We start from the raw sequence: 25,755 nt of genomic DNA, 5'->3' as shown, positions 1-25,755 counted from the left end.
ACAAGGAGTAGCTTTGGAGGAGTAGAATCAATGCAGGAGACTCCTTGACTCCGATCAGGTGGATAGGGATGGAATCCCATCCATCCGGATAATGGTGGAGTGGAGTTGGAGGAGGATGAAGTGGTAGCCCACGTTGACAGGTAGAGAAAGGCAGAGACGTTTACCTGTGTCACGGTCACAGGCAATGCCATTTGTGGCTTTGATATCAGATGCTTTGTTACAGTGACAGGGCCTGAAGCCTGATGAGAGTGACCCAGACATGGGAGCTACGGGAAAGGCAGGCACGGATGTGGGAGATCACGGACTTTGGAGAGGAACGGGAGGTTTGCAGGTATGGAGATATCAAGGGATTAGTGTTTTTTTTGAGGGGAGTGGTGACGAAGGCAGATTTGAAGGAGTTAGGAATGGAACTCATGGAGAGAGTACCGTTAACAATGTCAACCATGGTGGAGGTTGGGTGGAAGAATTGTGGTTTAGTGAGAATAGAGTCCAGAGAGGAGGCTGCGGGTCTCACATACAAGAGGTGCAAAATCATTGCTGTTAACTTGTAATATGTCAAATTCTGGCAAACTAGTAACTGGCCAAGGGGGCATGTAATGACTATTGCTGGGCAGTCATCCCGCTGGGTTAGTATCCCTCTGGGTGAGACTCCTCTGGGTGAGATTCCTTTGGGAGAGTCTCCCTCTGGATAATGCTCCACTGGGTGAGTTTTGCTCTGGGTGAGGTTCCCTGATTCTCCCTCTGGGAAGTCTCCCTCTGGGAAAGGTTCCTCTGGGAGAGATCCCCTCTGGGAGGGTCTCCCTGTGGGAGAGGTTCCTCTGGAAGAGGTTCCTTCTGGGAGAGGTTCTCACTGGGAAAGGTTCCCTCTGGGGGAGGTTCCCTCTGGGAGAGTCTCCCTGTGGGAGAGGTTCCTCTGGAAGAGTCTCCCTCTGGGAGAGGTTCCCACTAGGAAAGGTTCCCTCTGGGAGAGGTTCCTTCGGGGAGAGGTTCTCACTGGGAAAGGTTCCCTCTGGGAGAGGTTCCACTGCCAGAGTCTCCCTCTGGGAGAAATCCCTCAGGGAGAGGTTCCTCTGGGAGAGCCTACCTCTGGGAAAGGTTCCTCTGGGGGAGGTTCCTGAAGATATGTATCCTGCTGCCAGTCTCTACTCAGGAAAATGATCAAGTGATCTGGGGAACACAATGTTAACAGGATAATCGCTCCTTACCTGTGGAGTCCCCAGTCTTTCGATTAAAGGAACAAGATGGAGAGGAGCGTATTTTGCTTCCAAACGTTTCATTCGGACTTCTAAACGTTCGCCCTCTGTTAACAAAACACCAAACCACACTCAGTTTCACACCACTCACCACTCTGCCTTCTTGCACTCACCAGTTCAATCTTTCTTTCACCAGGATCTGTATCAATCCTTCATTTTCCAGCCAGATAGACCTGGTGTTGGCTTGCTTACTGATACAGTTCCACACCATTTCAGTCCAAAACCACTGACTGCATCTTTAATGAGTGACCCACTATCACTTTGCAAACTGTCCACAGCATGAACTGGTATAGCTGTGATCTACAGTTCTTGTTAACTTTGTCACTCTCCCTCTCAGCGTTCTTGGGAGTACCAGTCTTTTCACTCCGGGCATCCTCTCAGATAGCTTTTCTTTCCATTCATGCATCGATCTCTCTTTCCGAGATCATACATCTCATCCCTGACCTCCATCCTCTCCATGTTATCTTTCATCTTTTTTTTGTCTCTATCTTCTAAGAGGAGAAAGGAAATATTCCACTCCTTGTGCAATGATCTCATGAGGCCCATCAAGTTGGCCTCTTGAGTATGAGCTCCCTGATTGAGGTAACAATTGTCTGCCCAAACAGGGAGTCTCACCTGTGTATATATTGAGGGTGTCAGGGTTACTAACACTCGGGATTCTGACTCTGTACCTGCAATACTCTTAGGAGTGGAATTGAGTTTGGAAATAAAGGGAATCTGGGGAGTTCCTCGGAGGAGTTATTTCACATGGTTACCCCTGCCACAAAATGGCCAGAGGCCAAGGCAAATTCTAAACTTTGATTCACCTTTTCTTCCAGTCTCTGAACCACATGGAAAAGTGAAGTGGAAATGTGAATGTGGGAAGCAAGGTTTGGCCTTGTCATCATTGGGAAGATGTAAGATTGGGATTAAACTTTGGAGCATCTATTTCCACTGGGAGAGGCAAAGTTTGATCAGGGAGAGTCAGAGGGAGGCCATGCCTAGCAAATTTGATTAAGTTTTTTGAGGGGGTGACCAGGTGTGTAGATGAAGGTAATGCAGTCGATGTAGTCTATATGGATTTCAGCAAAGCCTTTGGCAAGGTCCCATATGGGATCCTTGTAAAGAAGGTAAATTCACATGGGGTACAGGGTAATTTGATAAAATGGATTCAAAATTGGCTCAGTTGTAGGAGACAGAGCGTGACGACAGAAGGCTGCTTTAGTGATTGGAAGCCAGTGTCCAGTGTCGTACCATAGGGGTCTGTATTGGGATTCCATTATTCGTCATTTATATAAATGACATTGATGACTCAGGGGGTGAGGGCAGGGTAGGATTAGTAAGTTTGCAGATGACACAAAGATTGGGCGGGTGGTTAAAGTGAGGTGGAGTGCCTTGGGCTACAAGAGGATATAGACAAAATGGTCAAATGGGCAGGTAAGTGGCAGATGGAACTTAACCCTAAAAAGAGTGAAGTGATACACTTTGCAAGGAGTAATTTGACAAGAAAGTACTCAATGAATGGCAGGGCACTGGGAAGTGGTGTGGAACAAAGGGACCTTGATGTGTTTGTCACAGCTCATGGACATACGAGAAATGAAAAAGGCATATGGGATGCTTGCCTTTATCGATCAAGGCATAGATTACAAAAACATTGTAACATTCAGGGCTATGGGCCAAGTGCAGGCAGATAGGATTAGATGGGAATCCAGATTTTCTAATGTGTTGGTGCAGACTTGATGGGCCAAAGGGCCTCTTCTGCGCTGTATCACTCTATGCTTTTATGAGAGTATGATCAGAACAGGAGATGGGTGGCTTGGATAGTGAGGAGGATAAACTCTTCTATTGCAACTGAAGAATAAGATTTATGAGAAAGATGATCTGTTGGAAGCTTATGAAGTGTGGTCAGCCTTTGATAAATTTAAGAAGATAGACAGTCAGTCCATGGAAGAATAAGTTATGGACTTTGATAGTTGTGTAAGAGATTGACAAAGTTTGCCAATGGTTGTGCTCAGATTTCACATAGAGACAAATTTCTGATATGAAAGGGGGTTCAATTTCACAGACAGGGCACCCTCTTAGACCAGATGGCTGCTTCCTGAAAAAAGATTTTTGGAAAAGCAGTACATTTGCAGCCACTTCCAAATCAAATATAGGTAATTCTGCAAAGTCTGGAGCTCTCCGCGGCTGCTGAGTTTCGAGATCACCTGAACATCAGGCACGGGCATCAAGAAAGCCCACCAATGCCTCTACTTTCTCAGAAGACTAAGGAAATTTGGCATGTCAGCTACGACTCTCACCAACTTTTACAGATGTACCACAGAAAACATTCTTTCTGGTTGTATCACAGCTTGGTATGGCTCCTGCTCTGTCCAAGATTGCAAGGAACTATAAAAGGTCATAAATGTAGCCCAATCCATCACGTAAACCAGCCACCCATCCACTGACTCTGTCTACACTTCCCGCTGCTTCGGCAAAGCAGCCAGCATAATCAAGCATTCCATGCATCCCGGACATTCTCTCTTTCACCTTCTTCCTTCAGGAAAAGGATACAAAAGTTTGACAACATGTACCAACCGACTTAAGCACAGCTTCTTCCCTACTGCTGTTGGACTTTTGAATGGACTTACCTTGCATTAAGTTGATCTTTCTCTACAACCTAGCTATGACTGTAATACTACGTTCTGCACTATCTCGTTTTCTTCTCTAAGAATGGTATATTTTATCTGCATAGCGCTCAAGAAACAATACTTCTCACTGTATGTTAATACATGTGACAATAATAAATAAAAACAAATCAAATCAAAAGACAGGGTTGCTGACTGGCATTCTGAAGATGATTGCACTTCTGGCCAATTTACGAATCAAGACCAAAAGATCTGGGAATATGGTGACCACAGGCACTTGAACCCAGGAAATGAACACAATAATTAACTGGTGTTATCGCTGTGAGGCTAAATATCAAAAATGAAAAAATGGTGTCTTTGAAGTAACGCATGGAACAGACAATTCTCACATTGAGAATGATGATGATAATTGTCCTGAAGGAATTTTACTGCTTACTAAGCTTGAGTTTAATGTTTATTTATTGGTCTCACAGGCAAGCTTACATTAACAGCCAATGAAGTCAATGTAAAAGTCACCACACTCCGGTGTCTGTTCGGGTACACTGAGGGAGAATTTAGCATGGCTAATGCATCAAACCAGCATGTCTTTTGGACTGTTTTGGGTTTCTTCTGGGTGCCCATTCACAAGAACGTGCAGACAGTGACCCAAGCTGGGAATCGAACCTGGGGCCCTGGCACTGTGAGGCAGCAGTGCTATCCACTGTGCCACCACACCACTCAATTTGAGCCCGGTGATGAGCGTTTTGGTCACTGATTCATTTAACTATGCGGTGCTGGATAGCGGGTGCACTTCTGCATTGTGTTTGGTGGATTGGCTCCATTGCTACTTGGAATCTCCTGATAAAGAAGATTGAAGTAAGGTTAAAGATTATAAAAGCTCCACTTGCTTTAGATTTGCAGACAGCAACACACTAAAGTCTTTCAAAAGAATAGTCATCCCTTGCTTGTTAGCTATCCTTCATTAGCTGAGGAAAATGGATAGGGAAGATGACAAAGCAATTTTATTCAGGAAAGTTGTGGATTTGTATTTTACACAATGCACAGCATTATGGAAATCAGATGTGTCTCGTCGAAAAGTTCTAGAATTATTGCTAACTTCAGAAGATAAAAGTTGGTGGACAAGAACATAATTATTTGGAAATTATGTAGAAAGTTTGTGCATCCTTTACCATAGAAATTAACAGCTCTTCTGAAGGATGGTGTAATTGACAGGGAAATGAAACTCTTATTCAGCAAGTTACGACTCAATGTGACATCTGTGTCAAATCCAGTGGATAGCAACATATCCCGCTCTAAATCTCCCATTAGCAGAGGTTTTAATGACTTGGCAGCAATGGACTCAAAAGTATACACAGAATTACACACACATGGAGTTACAGACATGGTGATACAGACATGCACACAGAGTTAGGCACATGGAGAGACAAACATTCACATGGAATTACACACATGGAAATACAGACATACACGTGGAGATACGGACATACACACAGAGTTGCAAGTACATGGAGTTAGACACACAGTATTACGCACTCAGACAGACAGAATTACAGTGTTACAGAAACACAGAATTACACACAGTTATACATAAGCAATTACGCACACGCATGCATGTGCACACACACACACACACACACACACACACACACACACACACACACGTGTGCATTCACACACGTATATCTGCCGTCTTCACCCGTGATTCCAGACCCACAGCAATGTGATTGACACTTAACTGCTCTCCGTAAATGACTCAGCAAGCCATTCTATTCTAGGGCAATTAAAAATGGGCAACAAATGCTGGTTTTACCGGCAATGCCCACATCCCATGAAAGAATTTTAAACATTACACACACAGAGTTGCACACATGGATGTACAGGCATACACAAACATGGAGTTACATAGACACACATACAATTTCACACCCACAATGGAGATGCAGACACATACACACATGGAGTTACACACAAGGCATTAAAGATGTACACACACACACGCACATACACACACATATATACATGGAGTTACACACACAAAGATACATACATGCACACATGGAGTTACACACAGGGAGGTAGAGACATACACATGCATGGACTTGCACGCTTTAAGAAACAGACATTTACACATACATGCACACATGGAGTTACACACAAACACATATACACACACACACACACATGAGTTATGCACATGGAAATAGAGACATATACACACATGGGATGGGATTTTCTGGCCTCACTCGTCCTGAAACCGTAAAATCCTGCCTGAGGTGAATGGATCTTTCCGTTGTCCACCCCTCACCCCCTCTGATTCCTGTGGTGGGCGGGTCAGTAAAATTCCAGCCATTGGAGTTACACACACAGAGATACAGACAGACACACGGTCATGGAGACACAATGTTACTTTGAAACTGCTGACCTTTGATGTAGACTCGGGGTAGAATGTTCTGGAAAGGTGCTGCATGCAGAAGATCACAAACCTCTTCCTGAGACTGGAATTAAGAGGAAATCTAATCAGGTCTTTGAACAAACTGAGGTCACAAATCATCACTTCCAATTTGCAAAACAGCAGAAACCCAACAGTTACCAACATCAAACCAACTGAGAAATTCAGAATCACAAAACTCAGAATGGCACCAACCAATCTCTACTGGCTAAAGAAGTGATTTGTCAATAAAAGCCCACTGTCAGCTTCCCTGGAGAACTAATAGAACCTTAACACTCCCTTCAAAACCCCTCCAATTCTATCACCTGGTGTAGACTGTGAGGTTCATATTTTTCTACAGTGCAAAAGGAGGCCATTCAGCCCATCAAGTCAGCACCAACTCTCCGACACAGCATCTTACACAGGCCCACAGCCCTGTCCTATCCCCATAACCCCATGCATTTACCCTGCCAATCCCCCAACCCACACATTTCAGGACACTAAGGGGCAATTTATCATGGCCAATCCACCTAACCTGCACACATCTCTGGACTGTGTTGACATCCTCACATCAAAGCCCATCTATCCAGTCCTACAACCCCTCCATCAAAGCCTACACCTCCAGTCCTACAACCCTCACATTAAAGCCTCGCCCTCCACTCCAATGACCCTCCCATTAAACTCATCCCTCCAGTATCCTAACTCCCTATCGTCCCATTTCTCTCACAATCTCAATGTTCCCATCTTTCCAGAGCCATTGAAGACCACCTCTTTGAGCCTGACTGAAGTTGTCTTGCTGCTCTCTCTATTTCACTCCAGTCACTCCTGAATGAATTTGCTTGAAATCAATCCTTTAAATTTTAAACACCCCGAAATGTAATGTTTAAAATGCTTTTGATCCGTATTTCCAAATGTTTTTGGAAGCATGGGAGGTTTTAAATATTGAATAGTACCTCACCCATCCTCTGGATCAGTAGCCCAATACTAATGTTACCACTCATCCTGGGAAGTGTGACACTGAGATTTTCTAGAGTATTTCACCCCGTTGTGCCTGTTTCTCAATGCTTACCAAGGCTTGCTCGATCAGCAAACAGAAAAGGATTGCATTGCCGACCTCCCGTAGACTTTGAAACACGTCAGTCTTCAGTTCTGCGTACTCAATGATGTCCTTGAGTTGGTGGTGGAAAAACTCCAGGATTCCTGCAATAGAGAGGTCATACACAGGTCACCGACTTCCCTGTCATCTCATTACATCTCTGAGTTTCACCATACTGTTCAAAACTCCCAATCGCACTGACCCTTAACGCCTTCAACACTGAAACCTGACCCCATCAACACTGACTCCTGACCTCATCATATTGTCCCAATCAAACTGACCCATCAAACTGACCAAATCACACTGATGTCTGATCCCATCAACACTGATCCCTGACCCCATCAATAGTGATCTCTGACCCCGTCAACACTGACCCCTGACCCCATCAACACTGACCAAATTACATTGATGTCCGATCGCATCAACACTGATCCCTGACCCCATCAACACTGACCAAATCACACTGACCCCTGAACCCATCAACACTGACCTCTGATCTCATCACACTGATCCAATCACACTGACCCCTGAACCCATTGACATTGACCCAATGACACTGACCCCTGAGCCCATCAGCACTGACCCAATCATACTGACACCTGACCTCAACAACAATGACCCAATCACATTGACCTCTGATCACACTGATCCCTGAGACCATCAAAACTGACCCAATCATATTGACTGCTGACCCCCATCGAAACTGACGCAAACACAATGACCCCTAACCTCTTCAACCTGACCCAACCACACTGACCCCTGACCTATCACACTAACTCCCAACCCCAACAACACTGACCCAATCAGAGCTGGCTCTGATGAAGGGTCGTCCAGACTGGAAACTCTATTCTCTCTCCCGCAGATGCTGTCAGACCTGCTGAGATTTTCCAGTATTCTCTGTTTTAAAGATTAGATTGGAGAGCTCGATGAAGCCATTGGTAACAGCCACACCCCTGGTCACTCACTCAGCCCCCTCCCATTGTATCCGTCGCCCTGGTTTGTGTGGGGGTTGCTCAGAGTTTTATGGTGCCAATTGCCAGGGGTTTCTGCTGCATGTTCTCTGACCTGGTACCCCAAACTCGCTGTTGACTGACCTGGGGATCCATACTCATGCCGAGGCAAGCGGCAGATCTTAGGCATCACCTCGATGAGGGTCTTCACGTATTGCAAGATGGTGCCCTGTAACTGCAAGAGAGAAGCAGACAGAATGCATTAAACACACTTGTAGCTTACTGTAAGATGCCCGTCCCAAACCTTATCTAGCCCTGCACTGAATCCATAAATCTTACCTTCCACAGTAGCTCCACCTCCCACTGCTCACCCACCATCCCACAAATCCACCCAGAAGGATAAGGGCAGCAGATGCATGGGAACGCCGTCACTTGTAAGTTCCCCTCTGAATCAAACACCATCCTGACTTGGAAATATATCGTCGTTCCTTCACTGTCACTGGGTCAAAACCCTGGAACTCCCTTCCTAAAGCACTGTGGGTGTACCTACATCATGTAGACTACAATGGTTAAAGCAGGCAGCTCACCACCACCTCCTCAAGGCAATTAAAGGTGGGAATATTGCAGGTTTGGAAGGTGTTGTCAAAGGAATCTTGGTGAGTTCCTGCAGTGTATCTCACTGCTGCCAGTGTGTGCCAGTGGGCTGGGAGTGAATATTCAAAGTGATGGATGGGGTGCCAATTAAACACACTTGCTTTGTCCTGGAGTTTTCTTGAGTGTTGTTGGAGCTGTACTCATCCAAACAAATGGAGATCATTCCATCACACTCCAGACCTGTGCCTTGGAAATGTTAGAGAGGTGTTGGGGAGTCAAGAGGTGAGCCACCTGTCATAGAATACCTTAACCTCTAATTCTCAGAGACACAATGTTTGTTAAGGAATTTGCGAGCCCCAAGTGCTGTGGCGGGACAAGGCTTGTAGCACTCCCTCATTACTGCCCCTCTAACAGTGCAGCACATCGTCAGTACAGCCCCTTTGCCAGAGCAACACTTCCTCCATACTGGCCCTCTGACAGCGCAGCACTCCCTCAGTGCTGACCCTCTGGCAGTGCAGCACTCCCTCAGTGCTGACCCTCTGGCAGTGCAGCACTCCCTCAGTACTGACTCCCTGACAGTGCAGCACTCCCTCAGTACTGTCCCTCTGACAGTGCAGCACTCCCTCAGTACTGACTCTCTGACAGTGCAGCACTCCCTCAGTATTGACCCTCTGACAGTGCGGCACTCCCTCAGTACTGACCCTCTGACAGTGCAGCACTCCCTCAGTACTGACCCTGTGACCGTGCAGCACTCCCTCAGTACTGACCCTCTAACAGTGCTGCACTCCCTCAGTACTGTCCCTCTGACAGTGCAGCACTCCCTCAGTACTGACCCTCTGACAGTGCAGCACTCCCTCAGTACTGACCCTCTGACAGTGCAGCACTCCCTCAGTACTGACCCTCTGACAGTGCAGCACTCCCTCAATACTGACCCTCTGACAGTGCAGCACTCCCTCAGTACTGACTCTCTGACAGTGCAGCACTCCCTCAGTACTGACCCTCTGACAGTGCAGCACTCCCTCAGTACTGACCCTCTGACAGTGCAGCACTCCCTCAGTACTGACCCTCTGACAGTGCAGCACTCCCTCAGTACTAACCCTCCAACAGCACAGCACTCCCTCAGTACTAACCCTCCAACAGCACAGCACTCCCTCAGTACTGACCCTCTGACAGTGCAGCACTCCCTCAGTACTGACCCTCTGACAGTGCAGCACTCCCTCAGTACTAACCCTCCAACAGCACAGCACTCCCTCAGTACTGACCCTCTGACAGTGCAGCACTCCCTCAGTACTGACCCTCTGACAGTGCAGCACTCCCTCAATACTGACCCTCTGACAGTGCAGCACTCCCTCAGTACTGACTCTCTGACAGTGCAGCACTCCCTCAGTACTGACCCTCTGACAGTGCAGCACTCCCTCAGTACTGACCCTCTGACAGTGCAGCACTCCCTCAGTACTGACCCTCTGACAGTGCAGCACTCCCTCAGTACTGACCCTCTGACAGTGCAGCACTCCCTCAGTACTGACCCTCTGACAGTGCAGCACTCCCTCAGTACTGACCCTCTGACAGTGCAGCACTCCCTCAGTACTGACCCTCTGACAGTGCAGCACTCCCTCAGTACTGACCCTCTGACAGTGCAGCATTCCCTCAGTACTGACCCTCTGACAGTGCAGCACTCCCTCAGTACTGACCCTCTGACAGTGCAGCACTCCCTCAGTACTGACCCTCTGACAGTGCAGCACTCCCTCAGTACTGACCCTCTGACAGTGCAGCACGCCCTCAGTACTAACCCTCCAACAGCACAGCACTCCCTCAGTACTGACCCTCTGACAGTGCAGCACTCCCTCAATACTGACCCTCTGACAGTGCAGCACTCCCTCAGTACTGACCCTCTGACAGTGCAGCACTCCCTCAGTACTGACCCTCTGACAGTGCAGCACTCCCTCAGTACTGTGGCTGTTGCTGGATTTTCCAGTCCTGCTGAAGACAAAGGCCATTTGTGTGGCTCCCCTGCCCTGTTGCCAGCGAAGCCGCCCTGAGTGGCTGCTTCCGATGGGATCTGCCGGTGGGAAGGGCTGGAAAAGCCCATTCAATATTTGGACTAAGTTTGCGGAGGTTTCCCCTGAGTCCTGATCAATATCTACAAAATGAACCAAGGTCATTATCACATTCCTGTTGGTGGGAATTTGCCAATTTCGGAGCACAAGTTGTCACATTTCCTACATTCCAACAGTAATTACTGTGTAAAAGTCCATCATTCAGGGTGCAGTGCTTAGGAGAGTCCTGTGTTCTCTGTACGAGCACGTTTATCCTTTCTTTAGACTCGCTCAGGTTGGAGACTGTCCCTTACCAGACTTTTGACGATTTTCAGCAGCTCCTCCATCACCACGGCGATCCCCTGGTAACCCAGCAGCCGGCAAATGGTCTTGAAGTGAGGAGGGCCCACAAAATTGCGGAAGACACTGTAGATGTGCGTGAAGGCGATGTTGAGGGGCTGAGGGGGGAGATTTTGGAGCAAACACACCGGTTAGCAAGAACAGAGCGGGGCCTGTGGCTTAAAATGTCAAAATTCACCAGTCTGAATCAATTTACTGAATGTGACTCTTGGGAAGTGGGGGGATTGAATCATTGGATCCTTACAGTGCAGAAGGAGACCATTCAGCCCACTGAGTCTGCACTGACTCTCCAACAGAGCATCTTAGCCAGGCCCGATCCCCATAACATCACATGTTTAGCACAGCCAATCCACCTAACCTGCATACCTTTGGCATGTGGGAGCAAACCGGAGCACCTGGAGGAAACCCATGCGGACATGGGGAGAATGTGCGGACTCCATACACACAGTCACCCAAGCCAGGAATCGAACCAGGGTCCCTGGGGCTGTGAGGTACCAATGCTAACCACTGAGCCACCATGCCGGGCTTGTGTTATTATCTGATGTGGAATGTTCCTTCCTGTCACAGACAACAAGAGCGCAAACTCAGCAATCCCAGACCCCTGGAGCTGCACAGGTTGGATGGAGACTGCGTGGCAGCCACAATCCGTCGACTTGCTCCCCCCGTTGAGAGTAGGGGGACTGTTCAACTCCCAATGGGATCTCCTCGATTCCAAATCCGTGTGGGAATGTATTTAAACCGCCGTGTATCATTACTGAAATTCACCCAGAGAGTGGCGAGAACGTGAAACCTGCTACCACGAGGGAACTGTCTGAGTCATGTAGCAGAGATGCTTTCAAGAGGAAATCAGGTCAGTAAGTAAATGAAAAAGGAATAGAAGGATTGACGACATGGTGGCACCGTGGTTAGCACTGCTGCCTCACAGCAGCAGGGACCTGGGTTCGATTCCCAGCTTGGGTCACCGTCTGTTTGCATGTTCTCCCCATGTCTGCGTGGGTTTCCTCCAGGTGCTCCAGTTACCTCCCACACTCCAAAGATGTGCAGGTTGGGTTGATTGGCCATGGTAAATTGACCCTTAGAGTTAGGGATTTAGCTGAGTAAATACGTGGGGATAGGGTGGGATTGTTGTCGGTGCAGGTTTGATGGGCCTCCTTCTGTATTGTAGGGATTTGATGATTGACAGGACTAGATGAACCAAGGTGCAAGGAGGTTCATGTGGAGCGTAAAGACCAGTTAGCCTGGCTTACGTCAGTGGTATAGATTCTAACTTTCTGCATGAATGGAGTGTTTATTTTCCGATTGTGGTGTGAGTATTTGCACGGGAGAATAACAAAGGTGGATTGTAGAGCTTTGGTAATGGACAATAGGCCTTTGCTCTCTGTAATCAAAGGACAAAGAAAATTACAGCACAGGAACAGGCCATTCAGCCCTCCAAGCCTGCACCGAACATGATGCCCGACTTAACTAAAGCCCACTACCCTTCCAGGGACCATATCCCTCTATTCCCATCCTATTCACGTATTTGTCAAGGTGTCCCTTAAAAGTCACTACCGTATCCGCTTCCACTACCTCCACTGGTAATGAGTTCCAGGCACCCACTACTCTCTGTGTAAGAAATCTGCCTCATACATCTCCTTTAAACGTTCCTCCTGGCACCTTAAACCTGTGCCCCCTAGTAATTGACTCTTCCATCCTGGGAAAAAGCTTCTGACTATCCACTCTGTCCATGCCTCTCATAACCTTGTAGACTTCTATCAGGTCTCCCCTCAACCTCAGTTGTTCCAGTGAGAACAAATCAAGTTTCCCCAACCTCTCTTCATAGCTAATGCCCTCCATACCAGGCAACATCCTGGTAAATCTTTTTTGGACCCTCTCCAAAGCCTCTACATCCTTCTGGTAGTGTGGTAACCAGAATTGAACACTATATTCCAAGTGCAGCCTAACTAAGGTTCTATAAAGCTGCAACATGACTTGCCAATTTTTAAACTCAGCGCCCCGGCCGATGAAGGCAAGCATGCCGTATGCCTTCTTGACTACCTTCTCCACCTGCATTGCCACTTTCAGTAACCTGTGTACGTGTACACCCAGATCCCTTTGCCTATCAATATTCTTAAGTGTTCTACCACTTACTGTATTTTTCCTATCTGTATTAGACCTTCCAAACTGCATTAAACATGAAAGGTAATTTCCTGATTCCGCACTCTCACAACTAGGGAGATCATATCAAAGCATCAGGAGAAATGCTGCAATTTTAAAGCAAAATAGTCAGGAAATTGCACACAGCGTGACTTTGAAATTCTGATACACGCCTCTGAGCCGTTCAACATTGGAAGACTGTGCGGAGAGCCACACAAACATTAGCCCAGGAAAAACCAATTAGCACATTAAGTCCACACTTTCCTCCACATATAGTCTGTTTCCAGCCTCCTGTTTCTCTACCTCTGTTTCCAGCCTCCTGTTTCTCCCCCTCTGTTTCCGGCCTCCTGTTTCTCCCACTGTTTCCAGCCTCTTGTTTCTCCCCCTCTGTTTCCAGCCTCCTGTTTCTCCCCCTGTTTCCAGCCTCGTGTTTCTCCCCCTCTGTTTCTCCCCTGCTGTTTCTCCTCTGCCGTTTCCTGCCTCCTGTTTCTCCCCGTCTGTTTCCAGCCTCTTGTTTCTCCCCCTCTGTTTCCAGCCTCCTGTTTCTCCCAGTATCCCGGCCAATGTTCTTCCCTCAATCAACACCACCAAGGGACTAACAGATTCTGCAGTCATCCATCTTGTGGCTGCTAGAGGGAGATGGCTGGGACAAAATGGCTGCCATATATTTGCCTTCACAACAGTGAGAGAGCTTCAAAGAGTTAAGTTCCACATTGGGTCCGTGAATACACCCACACTGACTGGTTAGAAAAAATAACTTTCTTCTTAAACAATATTCAGAAACATGTTACATTTAAAACTGAACAAATATTCCTCACAAGTTTCCGGATTGAGAATCCAGTAAAGGTGTGTATTTTTTCACAGCATCGCATCATTAACTTGCCAGTTAGTCAGCTCCCACTCACCTTTGACCCATACAGGTAATATGGCTGGACACTGGCGGGCTTATCCCTCTGTGGCTCATCTGTAAAGGGAATTGCTGTCCGAACAAACCTGGGTTTGCAAAGAACAAAATGGATGTTTCACTGCAACAGAAATAAACTTGACTCCGCGATGATTTTGCTCACTCAGGTTCAGATATCTCAGTGACAAACAGAACACATTGCAGTTCAGGTGCAGCATGTAGCACAGTGGTTAGCACTGCTGCTTCGCAGCGCCAGGTACCCGGCCTCGGGTCACTGTCTGTGCGGAGTCTGCACATTCTCCCGGGTCTTTGTGGGTTCCCCCCGGGTGCTCTGGTTTTGTCCCACGCTCCAAAGGTGTGCGAGTTAGGTGGATTGGCCATGATAAAACGGCCCCATAGTATCAGGGGGATAAGTGGTACAAATACATGAGTTTACTTGCATAGGGCCTGGATGGGATAGTTGTCGGTGCAGGCTGAATGGGCCAAATGGCCTCCTTTTGCACTGTTGGGATTGCATGATTCTAAGTTCAGAACATTAGAATCAAACACTCCCAGGACAGGTACAGCACGGGTTAGATACAGGATAAAGCTCCCTCGACACTGTCCCCATCAAACACTCCCAGGACAGGTACAGCACGGGTTAGATACAGGATAAAGCTCCCTCAACACTGTCCCCATCAAACACTCCCAGGACAGGTACAGCACGGGGTTAGATACAGAATAAAGCTCCCTCTACACTGTCCCCCATCAAACACTCCCAGGACAGGTACAGCACGGGGTTAGATACAGGGTAAAGCTCCCTCTGCACTGTCCCCATCAAACACTCCCAGGACAGGTACAGCACGGGGTTAGATACAGAGTAAAGCTCCCTCTACACTGTCCCCATCAAACACTTCCAGGACAGGTACAGCACGGGGTTAGATACAGAATAAAGCTCCATCTACACTGTCCCCCCATCAAACACTCCCAGGACAGGTACAGCACGGGGTTAGATACAGAGTAAAGCTCCCTCTACACTGTCCCCATCAAACACTCCCAGGACAGGTACAGCACGGGGTAAGATACAGAGTAAAGCTCCCTCTACACTGTCCCCATCAAACACTCCCAGGACAGGTACATAGAACATAGAACATAGAACACTACAGCACAAACAGGCCCTTCGGCCCACGAGTTGCGCCAATCACATCAACACCTATCTATAACCCCCAATCCCATAAAACCCCATATACTCATCCAGAAGTCTTTTAAAAGACCCCAGCGAGTTCGCCTCCACCACCACTGACGGCAGCCGATTCCACTCACTCACCACCCTCTGAGTGAAAAACTTACCCCTAACATCACTCCTGTACTTTCTTCCCCGCACCTTAAATCTGTGTCCTCTCGTAGCGACCATTTCAACCCGGGGAAATAGCCTCTGAGAATCCACCCTATCCATTCCTCTCAACATTTTATAAACCTCTATCAGGTTGCCTCTCAACCTTCGTCTCTCCAGGGAAAAGAGACACAGCTCCCTCAACCTAACTTCATAAGGCATGCCTCCCAGTCCAGGCAACATCCATGTAAATCTCCTCTGTACCCTTTCAATAGCTTCTACAGCACGGGGTTAGATACAGAGTAAAGCTCCCTCTACACTGTCCCCATCAAACACTCCCAGGACAGGTACAGCACGGGGTAAGATACAGAGTAAAGCTCCCCCTACACTGTCCCCATCAAACACTCCCAGGACAGGTACAGCACGGGGTAAGATACAGAGTAAAGCTCCCTCTACACTGTCCCCATCAAACACTCCCAGGACAGCTTGGCTATTTCACACACGGAATCAACTATGACAAATCTCCCATACCCTCCTCTGTAAGCCTTTCATAGAATCATAAGATAGAATCTCTACAGTACAGAAGGAGGCCATTCGACCCATTGAGTCTGTACCAACCACAATCCCACCCAAGCCCTATTTCCTGTAACCCTGCATTTACCCTGCTAGTCTGCCTGACATTAAGGGGCAAGTTAGCATGGCCTAACCTGCACATCTTTCAACCATGGGAGGAAACCGGAGCACCTGGAGGAAACCCACACAAACATGGGGAGAATGTGCAAATTCCACATGGAGAGTCACCCCGAGGCCAGAATTGAACCGGCTCCCTGGCACTGTGAGGCGGCAGTGCTAACCACTGTGCCACCGGACCGCCCATCGTTGACAAGAGACACAATCAGGTACAGGGAGCTGGAAGGATCATCAGGAGCAATCTCCAGGATTGGGAATGCGTAGGAGAGAGAGGAATGATTAAATGCAAAACCTGCCCCTCCCATCAAAATGTGAGACTGACCGATTGGTTGATCCATTGTAGCAGTAATTGGGCAGGAAGTCAAAGTTGAGTTCCCAGAAGACATGAAGAGTGATTCGTCCGTATGGGGCAGACACGTTGTGATTGGCCTCTCTGAACATGGCATCAAAGCTGTCCAGGGTCATGTGTTTGGAGAGGAGGCGGTGAGTGAGTCGATTTACCTCGAACAACCACTCCAGTTCCTGTAGGGTAGAAGTGAACAATTCATTCTAACACCCTATTCCGACAATCCTAATCCCATTTCTGTTCTCTTCATTTTTAAGTATTGTTTTATGGGATGTGGGCGCTGCCAGCAAGGCCGGCATTTATTGCCTATCCCTACCGGCCCACGAGAAGGTGACAGTAAGCTGGCTTCTTGAACCATATGCTCAAGTTGCGGTAGTAGGTACACTCATAGTGCTGTTAGAGAGGGAATTCCAGGATGTTGACCCAGTGACAGTGAAGGAATTGTGATATATTTCCAAGTCAGGATGGTGAGTGGCTTGGAGGGGAAGGTGGTGGTGTTCACATGTCTTCTGCCTTTGTTTCTCTAGGTGGTAGAGTTTGGGAGGTGCTGTTGAAAGAGCCTCGGTGAGTTGCTGCAGTGCATCTTGTAGATGGTACCACTTGGTGGCTTTACTATCAAATAAATTGGTTGGACTTTAACCTGGCGTTGTGGGACTTCTTACTGTGGTATCACTGAGCCAGTCTTGGTGATGGACATTGGAGTCCCCCCTCCTGGAGTACATCCTGGACCCTTGTCACCCCCAGTGCTTCCTCCAAGTTGTGTTCAAACATGGAGGGGTACTGATTCTTTAGTAGAGGTTTTGGGGGAGTGGAGGTGCATGCTAATTAGGAGGTTGTTTTGTTGCCCATGTTTGACCCAATGCCATAAGACTTTGTGGGATTCAGAGTCGACACTGTGGACTCTCAGGGTATCTTCCTCCCGACTATATCCCACTGAGCTATCACCTCTGCTGAGCCCATCCCTGCCAGTGGGATAGCCGACCGGCTTTTATTTTGTATCACGTGCAAAATTTCTCAATCACGGTCCTTAATTCAAGTTCAAATTGAATTATATCACAAAAGTCGAAGGACTCAATACCGAGATCCCGCAGAACCCCCGCTGGAATTTGCCTCTCAGTCAACTATCTGAGCCGTCACAAGCACGCCCAGGTTTGTTTCCACTCACACACAGATCAGATGTGAAGCAGGAGCCCAGGCTGGTGACCCATTGGTCAGTTCCAACAACCTCAATCAGACAGGGAGAGAGAAGACGGCAAACTTTAGCTTCCATATTCTTCACTGACTCCCCTGACAGTGCTTAAATACAAAGATGGTGTGGACATCCATGCAACCAAACAGCACAGGAGGAGGCCATTTGGTCCATCATATTTGTGCCAGCCCTTTGTAATGGTCAACCATTATTAGAATGGTTATTAATAATTTGCAAGGCTAGTGTGAAGTGTTCAAACGCTGCAGGGGGATCTCTTTGCTTCACTCTTAAGAGTCTGGTTCTCTTCACCATAACATCAAAACACATCAACACCCGCAAGCCATCTCCAAAAACAATTTCCCAGCTCTCAGACATTAATGACCTTACCACAACAGATGTCAGGTCCTCACTCTCGAACCTGCTGATGGCGTGATCCAGCGACTTATACATAGCAGCTGAAATCCTCTGGGTGATGAGCCTGTTCAGGTCGATGGACCTCCCCAAGAGCTGGAAGGGAAAAAATAAAACAATTGTAGGTTAAACCCGGCCAATTAGGCCATCAAATCCTTTGCCCCTCTCCTTCCAAAGGATTGCTCGGTAACAGTGCCACTGGGGGACAATGCACCTCAGAACCTCACCCATGTGACCACCGGACAAATATTAGCCCAGAGCGCACTCACTTCCTGACAATGCAGGATTTGAGAAGCCCATTTTGATTTGATTTGATTTATTATTGTCACATGTATTAGCATACGGTGCATTGTTTCCTGTGCGCTATACAGACAAAGCATTTGTGAGGAAGAAAAGGAGGGAATGCAGAATGTAGTGTTACAGTTATAGCTAAGATGTAGAGAAAGATCAACTTAGTGCAAGGTAGGTCCATTCAAATGTCTAATGGCAGCAGGGAAGAAGCTGTTCTTGAGACAGTTGGAAGTTGACCCCAGGCTTCTGTATTTGGCTATTGATGGAAGAAGGTGGAAGGGAGAATGTCTGGGGTGCATGGGGTCCTTAATTACACTGGCTGCTTTGCCAAGGCAGCAGGAAGTGTAGACAGAGCCAGTGGATAGGAGGCTGATTTGAGTGATGGAAAGGCTTCTGATGGTGGATTATCAGCCCAAAGACTTAAAATCCACCCTGGACATGGATGGTTGTTAAAGAGGCAGATTCTGGTTTGAAAAGCTTCTAATTCTTCATCTCATAAAGGACATTTCCTTTCTCCTTGGCAGGGGTCAGCAAGTGTTTCATACAGAGCAATACGAGAATGCAGAGGGATACGAGAATACTGGACTAATAATCTAGAGAACGAGGTTCCAAAGCCCACAGTGATCAGGAGAGGTGATGGCCTCGGGGTATTATCACCAGACCATTAATCCAGAAACTCAGCAAATGTTCTGGGGGCCCTGGATTCGAATCCCACCACAGCAGATGGTGGAATTTGAATTCAATGGAAAATATCTAGAATTAAGAATCTACTGATGACCATGAAACCATTGTCGGAAAAACCCATCTGGCTCACTCATGTCCTTTAGAGGAGGAAATCTGCTGTCCTTACCCACTCTGGCCTACATGTTACTCCAGAGCCACAGCAATGTGGTTGATTCTCAAATGCCCTTAAGCAACTAGGGATGGGCAATAAAATGCTGGGCAACCAGCGACGCCCACGTTCCACAAATGATTAGAAACAATTGAAGAAGTTTACATAAAAGCAAAATATCCAGGGAAGGAAACCTGCCGCTGTCAAAAACACTGGGATAAAATGCAAGTTAAGGAATCTAATAAATAGGAATTGGTGAGGTGACTGCCTAGCGACCCTATAAACAGCTATTTACCAAAGTGAAGTGGACAACAATAGAGCATGCGTTTTAGGAATTAAAATGAATAGTAAAATTTCAAAAGAGAAGATGAGGGTGAATTTTGCACTTACATTCTAAAAAGATGAGCCCATGTAAGAAATATTATTAAGACAAGTAGTTGAGATAAGAAAAATCAAAAGGAAAAACATTGCATCAGTAGCAGGGTTAATCCTATAAACGGAGATGAGTTGAGCTGAGCAGGGCTGCTCTAAGATTACAGCAGGAAGCTGTGTTCACTCCCAACAAGCCATTGTCTGGGGAATCATATTTGAACCACCAGTTGTTGCCATTCTAAACCAGAAGCAATCCCCAGAAGAGGTATTAGTGCCGGGTGTGGTAACTATTGCTGGATTTGCTTATAGTGTGAAAACCTATTGGATGATGTTTGGGGATGTTCAGCTCTGAGTTTAGGAAAATAGAGGGGTTTGGAACTGGGTTGAATTCATGATATTGTCTGTAGTCATTATTGTAGTTAAGTGTATGTTTTTAGTTGCCTTTTTTGTGTGTTTTGCTGTTTAATAAACATTTATTTTGCTTAATAATTGCAACAAGGTGGAAACATTCCTCACTCATTGCCACATCTTTCCTCACATCATACCAAATTGGAAAAATATACAGTTAGGAACCAGCATTTTGAGTTTTCTTTCTGGGATCACCCTTACCCCATCTGGGCCTAGATGTCCCACAACATTGTGATTGACTCTTAGCTGCCCTCTGAGGTGACCAGGCAAGACTCTCACTTTGTCCCAAACCCACTGTCAGTGCTTTATAAACACAGCCCACCATCACTTTCCCTGTCAACCTTACTCACACATCCTGAGAACGTGGGCGGCATGGACAAGTTGGGCCAAAGGGCCTGTTTCCATGCTGTAAACCTCTACGATTCTATCAAAATTGCCCCAGTTGTGTATGACCCAGATCTCCACACCTGCTCTTTCTCACATCTGCCAATGGATAAGAATCTGGATCGGGATCCCTGGTCAGGTTTATCCCTCTCCTGGGTGCACAGAGGTTAAATTTAGCAGAGATCTCAGGTCAGGGATCGAGACTGAATGTCAGTTTGTGGGGCTAAGTTTCACGATGAGCGGGGTGAGTTATCAGGACAGCTTCTAACTGGAGGGAAACCTCTGCGAACAGTACCTGTACGTGTCTCTGTTTCAGTAACGTCTCATAGCGATTGGACGGGGGATAGGGGATGATGACTCCATAATTCTTGCATTCCGCCCGAAATCTTTTATCCAACAATACACTTTAAAGGAGACAAAAAGAAATGTCAATACTTCATAACTTCATCCGTGACCATAGACGTTACAGCTCTGAGGTGATTCCAAAGCTCCAAACAAAACACAGAGGACGTAACAGGAACGACACATAAAGTGTATAAATTTAAGTACATAAGAAATAAGAGCAGGAGTAGGCCATTCAGCCCTTCAAGCCTGTCCCGCCATTCAATAGAGTCACACTTGTCTGAGCCCCACAGTCACTGCCTTACCCCCACCCCCCATCCTACACCTGACCCCCCCTAATTTCTATTGTTCAAAACTCTGCCTTGAATTTATTTTTAAAAGTTTGTTTATTTGTGTCACAATTAGGCTTACATTAACACTGCAATGAAGTTACTGTGAAAATCCCCTAGTCATCACACATCTGTTTGGGTACACTGGGGAAGAATTGAGCATGGCCAATGCATCTAACCAGCACCTCTTCCAGACTACGAGAGGAAACCGGAGCACCTGGAGGAAACCCACGCAGACACTGGAGAGCTCTAACCACTGTGCCACCATGCCACCCATTTAAGATGGAGATAAGGAAGGATTTTTTCTCTCAAAGCGGTTGGCCTTTGGAATTGTCTCCCCCCCTGTGGAGGCTTGGTCGGTATGGTGACACAGTGTTTAGCACTGCTGCCTCAACTGGGTTTGATTCCTGGCTTGGGTCAATGTCTGTGCGGAGCCTGCACATTCTCCCCGTGTCTGCCTGGGTTTCCTCCGGATGCTCTGGTTTCCTCCCACAGTCCAAAAGATGTGCTGGTCAGGTCCATTGGCCATGCTAAATTCTCCCTCAGTGTACCCAAACAGGCACCAGAGTGTGGCGACTAGAGGATGTTCACAGTAACTTCATTGCAGTGTTAATGTAAGCCTACTTGTAACACTAATAAATAAAACTAAAATAGATAGATGGGTGATCTCTAAATCTGAAATTATGCCCTGTGTTCCAGGTGCTCCAGGAGGTTAAATTTAAGGTTAGCAAGAGAAACAGAAAGAGAATTGATCATTACAACACAATGTGAAGTGATTAAATTTAATAGGAAGAATTATTAGAGGCAATATAATAATAATTAGAAAGGGGTGCACAGAGAGAGAGATCTGAGGCCTGTACTCATGTCTTGAAGGTAGTAAAACAAGTAGGGGGCGATGTGAGAAAGGACATGGGCTCCTGAGCTTTAGAAACAGAGACATGGGGCGGGATTTTCCATCCACGCTCACCCTGAAACTGGAAAATCCCACCCGAGGTCAATGGATCTTTCAATGGTCTGCCTCTCGACTGCTCCAATCCCTGTGGCCAGCAGAATGGGAGAATTCACCCCATTGAGTATAAAATGAAGGAATTTAGATGAAGAAACTGGTTAGATCCCAGCCGGAACAGTGTGTTCGGACACCACACTTTAGGACGGGTGTGAAGAGAGCAGAGGGGTTCACCATGATGGTGCCCAGGGATTCTAGTTACCATGGGAGAAGCTGCAGAGACTGGTTTTGCTCTGCTGAGAGCAGACAATCATAGAATCCTACAGTGCAGAAGGAGGCCATTTGGCCCATCAAGTCTGCACCGACCTCAAACCCACCCATCCCCGTAACCCCACATATTCAGCCTGCTAGTCCCCCTGATACAAAGGGCCCATTTAGCACAGCCAATCAACCTAACCTGCACAGTTTTGGGAGCATAAGAGATTGAAGATTGTAGATTGTTGAAGATTGAAGAGAAGAAGATGGTATAGAGGTGATTAAAACGGTGAAGGGATTTGATGGAGTGAATAAGGAGTGGCAGAAGGGTTGGAAACCAGGGGACACAGATTAAAGGTAATTGGTAAAAGAGGCAGAGGCAGGGTGAGGGGAAAGTAAACAGCAGTGAGTGGTTTTGATTTGGAATGCACCACAGGAAAGAGCAGGGGGAACAGATTCAATAATAACTTTCAAAAGTGAATTGAAAAACAGAAGGGGAAAAGACCAGCAGGGTCAAAGCGAAAGAATAAGAGAGGGGAGTAATTGGACAGATCTAGTCTAAAGAGCCAGTACAGACTCAATGGGCAGAATGGCCTCCTTCTGTACAATGTCACTCCACCATTCTACAAACATAGAACGCAATGTCACAAATGCCTATGGAATGGGTGCTGCCAATTCAGGAACAAAGAGGTTGATACTGTACCTGCCAGCCATGGCTTTGTAATAAGCAAAGATTTGATCTGCCAACTTGTAAACAAACTGGTCAAAGCAGAGATTCACCTGGAAGACAAGTGAATAAAGTTAAAGGTGGAACTGCTCGTGCAGTGACTCCCGACTCAATAACCTGAGACAGTGGGGTGTGTGTCACTGACGTTGTCAATGTATCAGTGAGTACACGTTGTGACAATTACATTGTGAAGCTCACTGCCTTACTAAAGGAAGGTAATGGCTATTGGCTCAACCTTCTAAAGAGTTTAAATGGACACGGTTGGGATTGTTGCTGTGGGTAATTACATGGAATTTGCAAAGTTTTCCTGTCCCGCCCGCCATGGGAATGGTAACAGGCAGGACAGGGCCATGGAAAGGTCCATTAATCTCGGGCAGGATTTTCTGATATTGGAATGCAGCTGGAGAATCCCGCCTTATATCTGTGCTGAGTTGGGAGCAGAATAAACTCGTTGAGGGTAAAAGACAAGTTGTCGTAATATTTCTCTGTCATATACTCACGGTAAGTAGTTACACACATTCCCAACACTGACACAGGCCGGGAGGCACCAGGGTGCGTGTAAGCTACCATTAGGTTACCGGTCTCCTCTCTGACCTGGAGACCCTGAGGCTATCTGAGGGGTTGGGATCTGCCAACTCAGTACGCATTCAGCTACCACAGCTGGGATCTTACGGGTCAGTGCAGCGCACAGCCACACCGAGCGGGGTTCATACAGAGGGGAAAGATCACTCACCTCTGCTTCAATCTCATCATACAGGAACTGTTTCTTGAACTTTGTCAGAGTGTAGTACGCACTGTCATTGTACAGATCCAGTGGGTACAAAACATATCTGGAAAGGCGAAAGTCAACAAAAGAATTAGAAATATCCGTTCCAATTATACTTTCATCATTTTCCTCAGTAACAATGCTGGGTTTCAAAGAGCAAAAAAAATTGCAGCACAGGAACAGGCCCTTCAGCTCTCCAAGCCTGCCCAACTTAACTAAAACCCCCCACCCTTCCGGGGACCATATCCCTCTATCCCCATCCTATTCATGTACTTGTCAAGATGTCCCTTAAAAGTCACTACCGTATCCGCTTCCACTACCTCCCCCGGCAACGAGTTCCAAGCACCCACTACTCTGTGTAAAATATCTGCCTCGTACATCTCCTTTAACCCTTGCCCCTCGCACCTTAAACCTGTGCCCCCCTAGTAATTGACTCTTCCACCCTGGGAAAAAGCTTCTGACTATCCACTCTGTCCATGTCCCTCATAATCTTGTAGACTTCTATCAGGTCTCCCCTCAATCTCCATCGCTCCAGTCAGAACAAACCAAGATCCTCCAACCTCTCCTCATAGCTAATGCCCTCCATACCAGGCAACATCCTGGTAAATCTTTCAGCACTCTTTCCAAAATCTCCGCATCCATCTGGTAGTGTGGCGACCAGAATTGAACACGGTATTCCAAGTATGGGCTAACTAAGGTTCTATAAAGCTGCAACATGACTTGCCAATTTTTAAACTCAATACTCTGGCCGATGAAGGCAAGCATGCCATATGCCTTCTTGAACAACCCCACATGATGAGTTTGGGGGTGTCATCGACACCAACCCAATGCAAGCAGCCTCCCATCCGCTGACTCTGTCTACACTTCCCGCTGCCTCGTTCTCCCTGTGTCTACATGGGTTTCCTCCCCAAAGATGTGCGGGTTAGACGGACTGGCTATACTAAATTGCTCCTTAGTGTCAGGGGGATTAGCCAGGGTAAATGCATTGGGTTATGGGGATACAGCCTGGTTGGGATTGTGGTCAGTGCAGACGTGATGGGCCGAATGGCCTCCTTCCGCACTGTAGGGATTCTATGATTGTAAAAAGCAAGTGAAGGTGCGTTTTCCCTGTAGCGGGTCGACGAGAGAAGCTGAAAAAGGCAGAAGGTAGGAAGTAAACTTTACTCCATCATGGACGGTTCTTTGGTCTCCAGAATGTGGTCAGTCAGGATCCACGGCATTGACATCTCAATGGGAAACTGGATGCGTCGGCCCATGGTCAGTTCCAGGAAGAACTCTCTAAACCAGAGCTGGGACAGGTCGCAACACTGCTGGAGCGATTCTGAAACAATGACAGCACATAACAAATCAGCACATAGCAACTGCATTCACCGGCCTGGGTATAACATCACTGAGGGGGACAGGACAGAATGAAAAGAGAGCCCCTAGCTTGTCAATCCCTCTCCTCCCAGTGTCCATTTACACTCTACACTATCATAAACTCTATCCATCTATTTAATCTTCCCCCGAGTCTATGTACACTCTACCCTGTCATAAACTCTACTCGTCCATCTCAATTCAATCTTAGCATTCATTTCTTGAGGGCTAGAATGCAAGAGCAAGATGTACTGAGGCTGTATACGGCCCTGATCAGACCCCATTTGGAGTACTGTAAGAAGTTTTGGGCCCCACACCTAAGGAAGGATGTGCTGGCCTTGGAGGGGGGTCCAGAGGAGGTTCACAAGAATGATGCTAGGAATGAAAGGTTTATCATATGAGAAGTGGTTGAGGAGCCTGGGTCTATACTCGATGG

General features: G+C 47.1%; 1 protein-coding gene across 2 annotated transcripts in view; it reads right to left on the bottom strand.

The window, feature by feature from the left end:
* cyfip2 (cytoplasmic FMR1 interacting protein 2) overlaps nt 1-25,755 on the bottom strand; it is a 104,430-nt gene that overhangs the window by 9,403 nt on the left and 69,272 nt on the right. For both annotated transcript variants that reach the window (XM_080201291.1, XM_080201292.1), the window contains exons 17-28: nt 25,128-25,284; nt 23,931-24,027; nt 23,174-23,250; nt 20,894-21,002; nt 18,288-18,407; nt 16,688-16,887; nt 14,365-14,452; nt 11,278-11,421; nt 8,478-8,568; nt 7,357-7,487; nt 6,282-6,354; nt 1,206-1,300 (exon numbers count right to left, since the gene is read on the bottom strand). In XM_080201291.1, the coding sequence (XP_080057417.1) occupies nt 1,206-1,300; nt 6,282-6,354; nt 7,357-7,487; nt 8,478-8,568; nt 11,278-11,421; nt 14,365-14,452; nt 16,688-16,887; nt 18,288-18,407; nt 20,894-21,002; nt 23,174-23,250; nt 23,931-24,027; nt 25,128-25,284 (1,382 nt within the window). The remainder of the gene's footprint in view (nt 1-1,205; nt 1,301-6,281; nt 6,355-7,356; nt 7,488-8,477; nt 8,569-11,277; nt 11,422-14,364; nt 14,453-16,687; nt 16,888-18,287; nt 18,408-20,893; nt 21,003-23,173; nt 23,251-23,930; nt 24,028-25,127; nt 25,285-25,755) is intronic.

The sequence above is a fragment of the Carcharhinus amblyrhynchos genome, chromosome 13 (genome assembly GCF_965287045.1).
Source record: "Carcharhinus amblyrhynchos chromosome 13, sCarAmb.v2.hapA, whole genome shotgun sequence".
Classification (NCBI taxonomy): Eukaryota; Metazoa; Chordata; class Chondrichthyes; order Carcharhiniformes; family Carcharhinidae; genus Carcharhinus; species Carcharhinus amblyrhynchos.
This window is presented reverse-complemented; position numbering and strand designations above follow the sequence as displayed.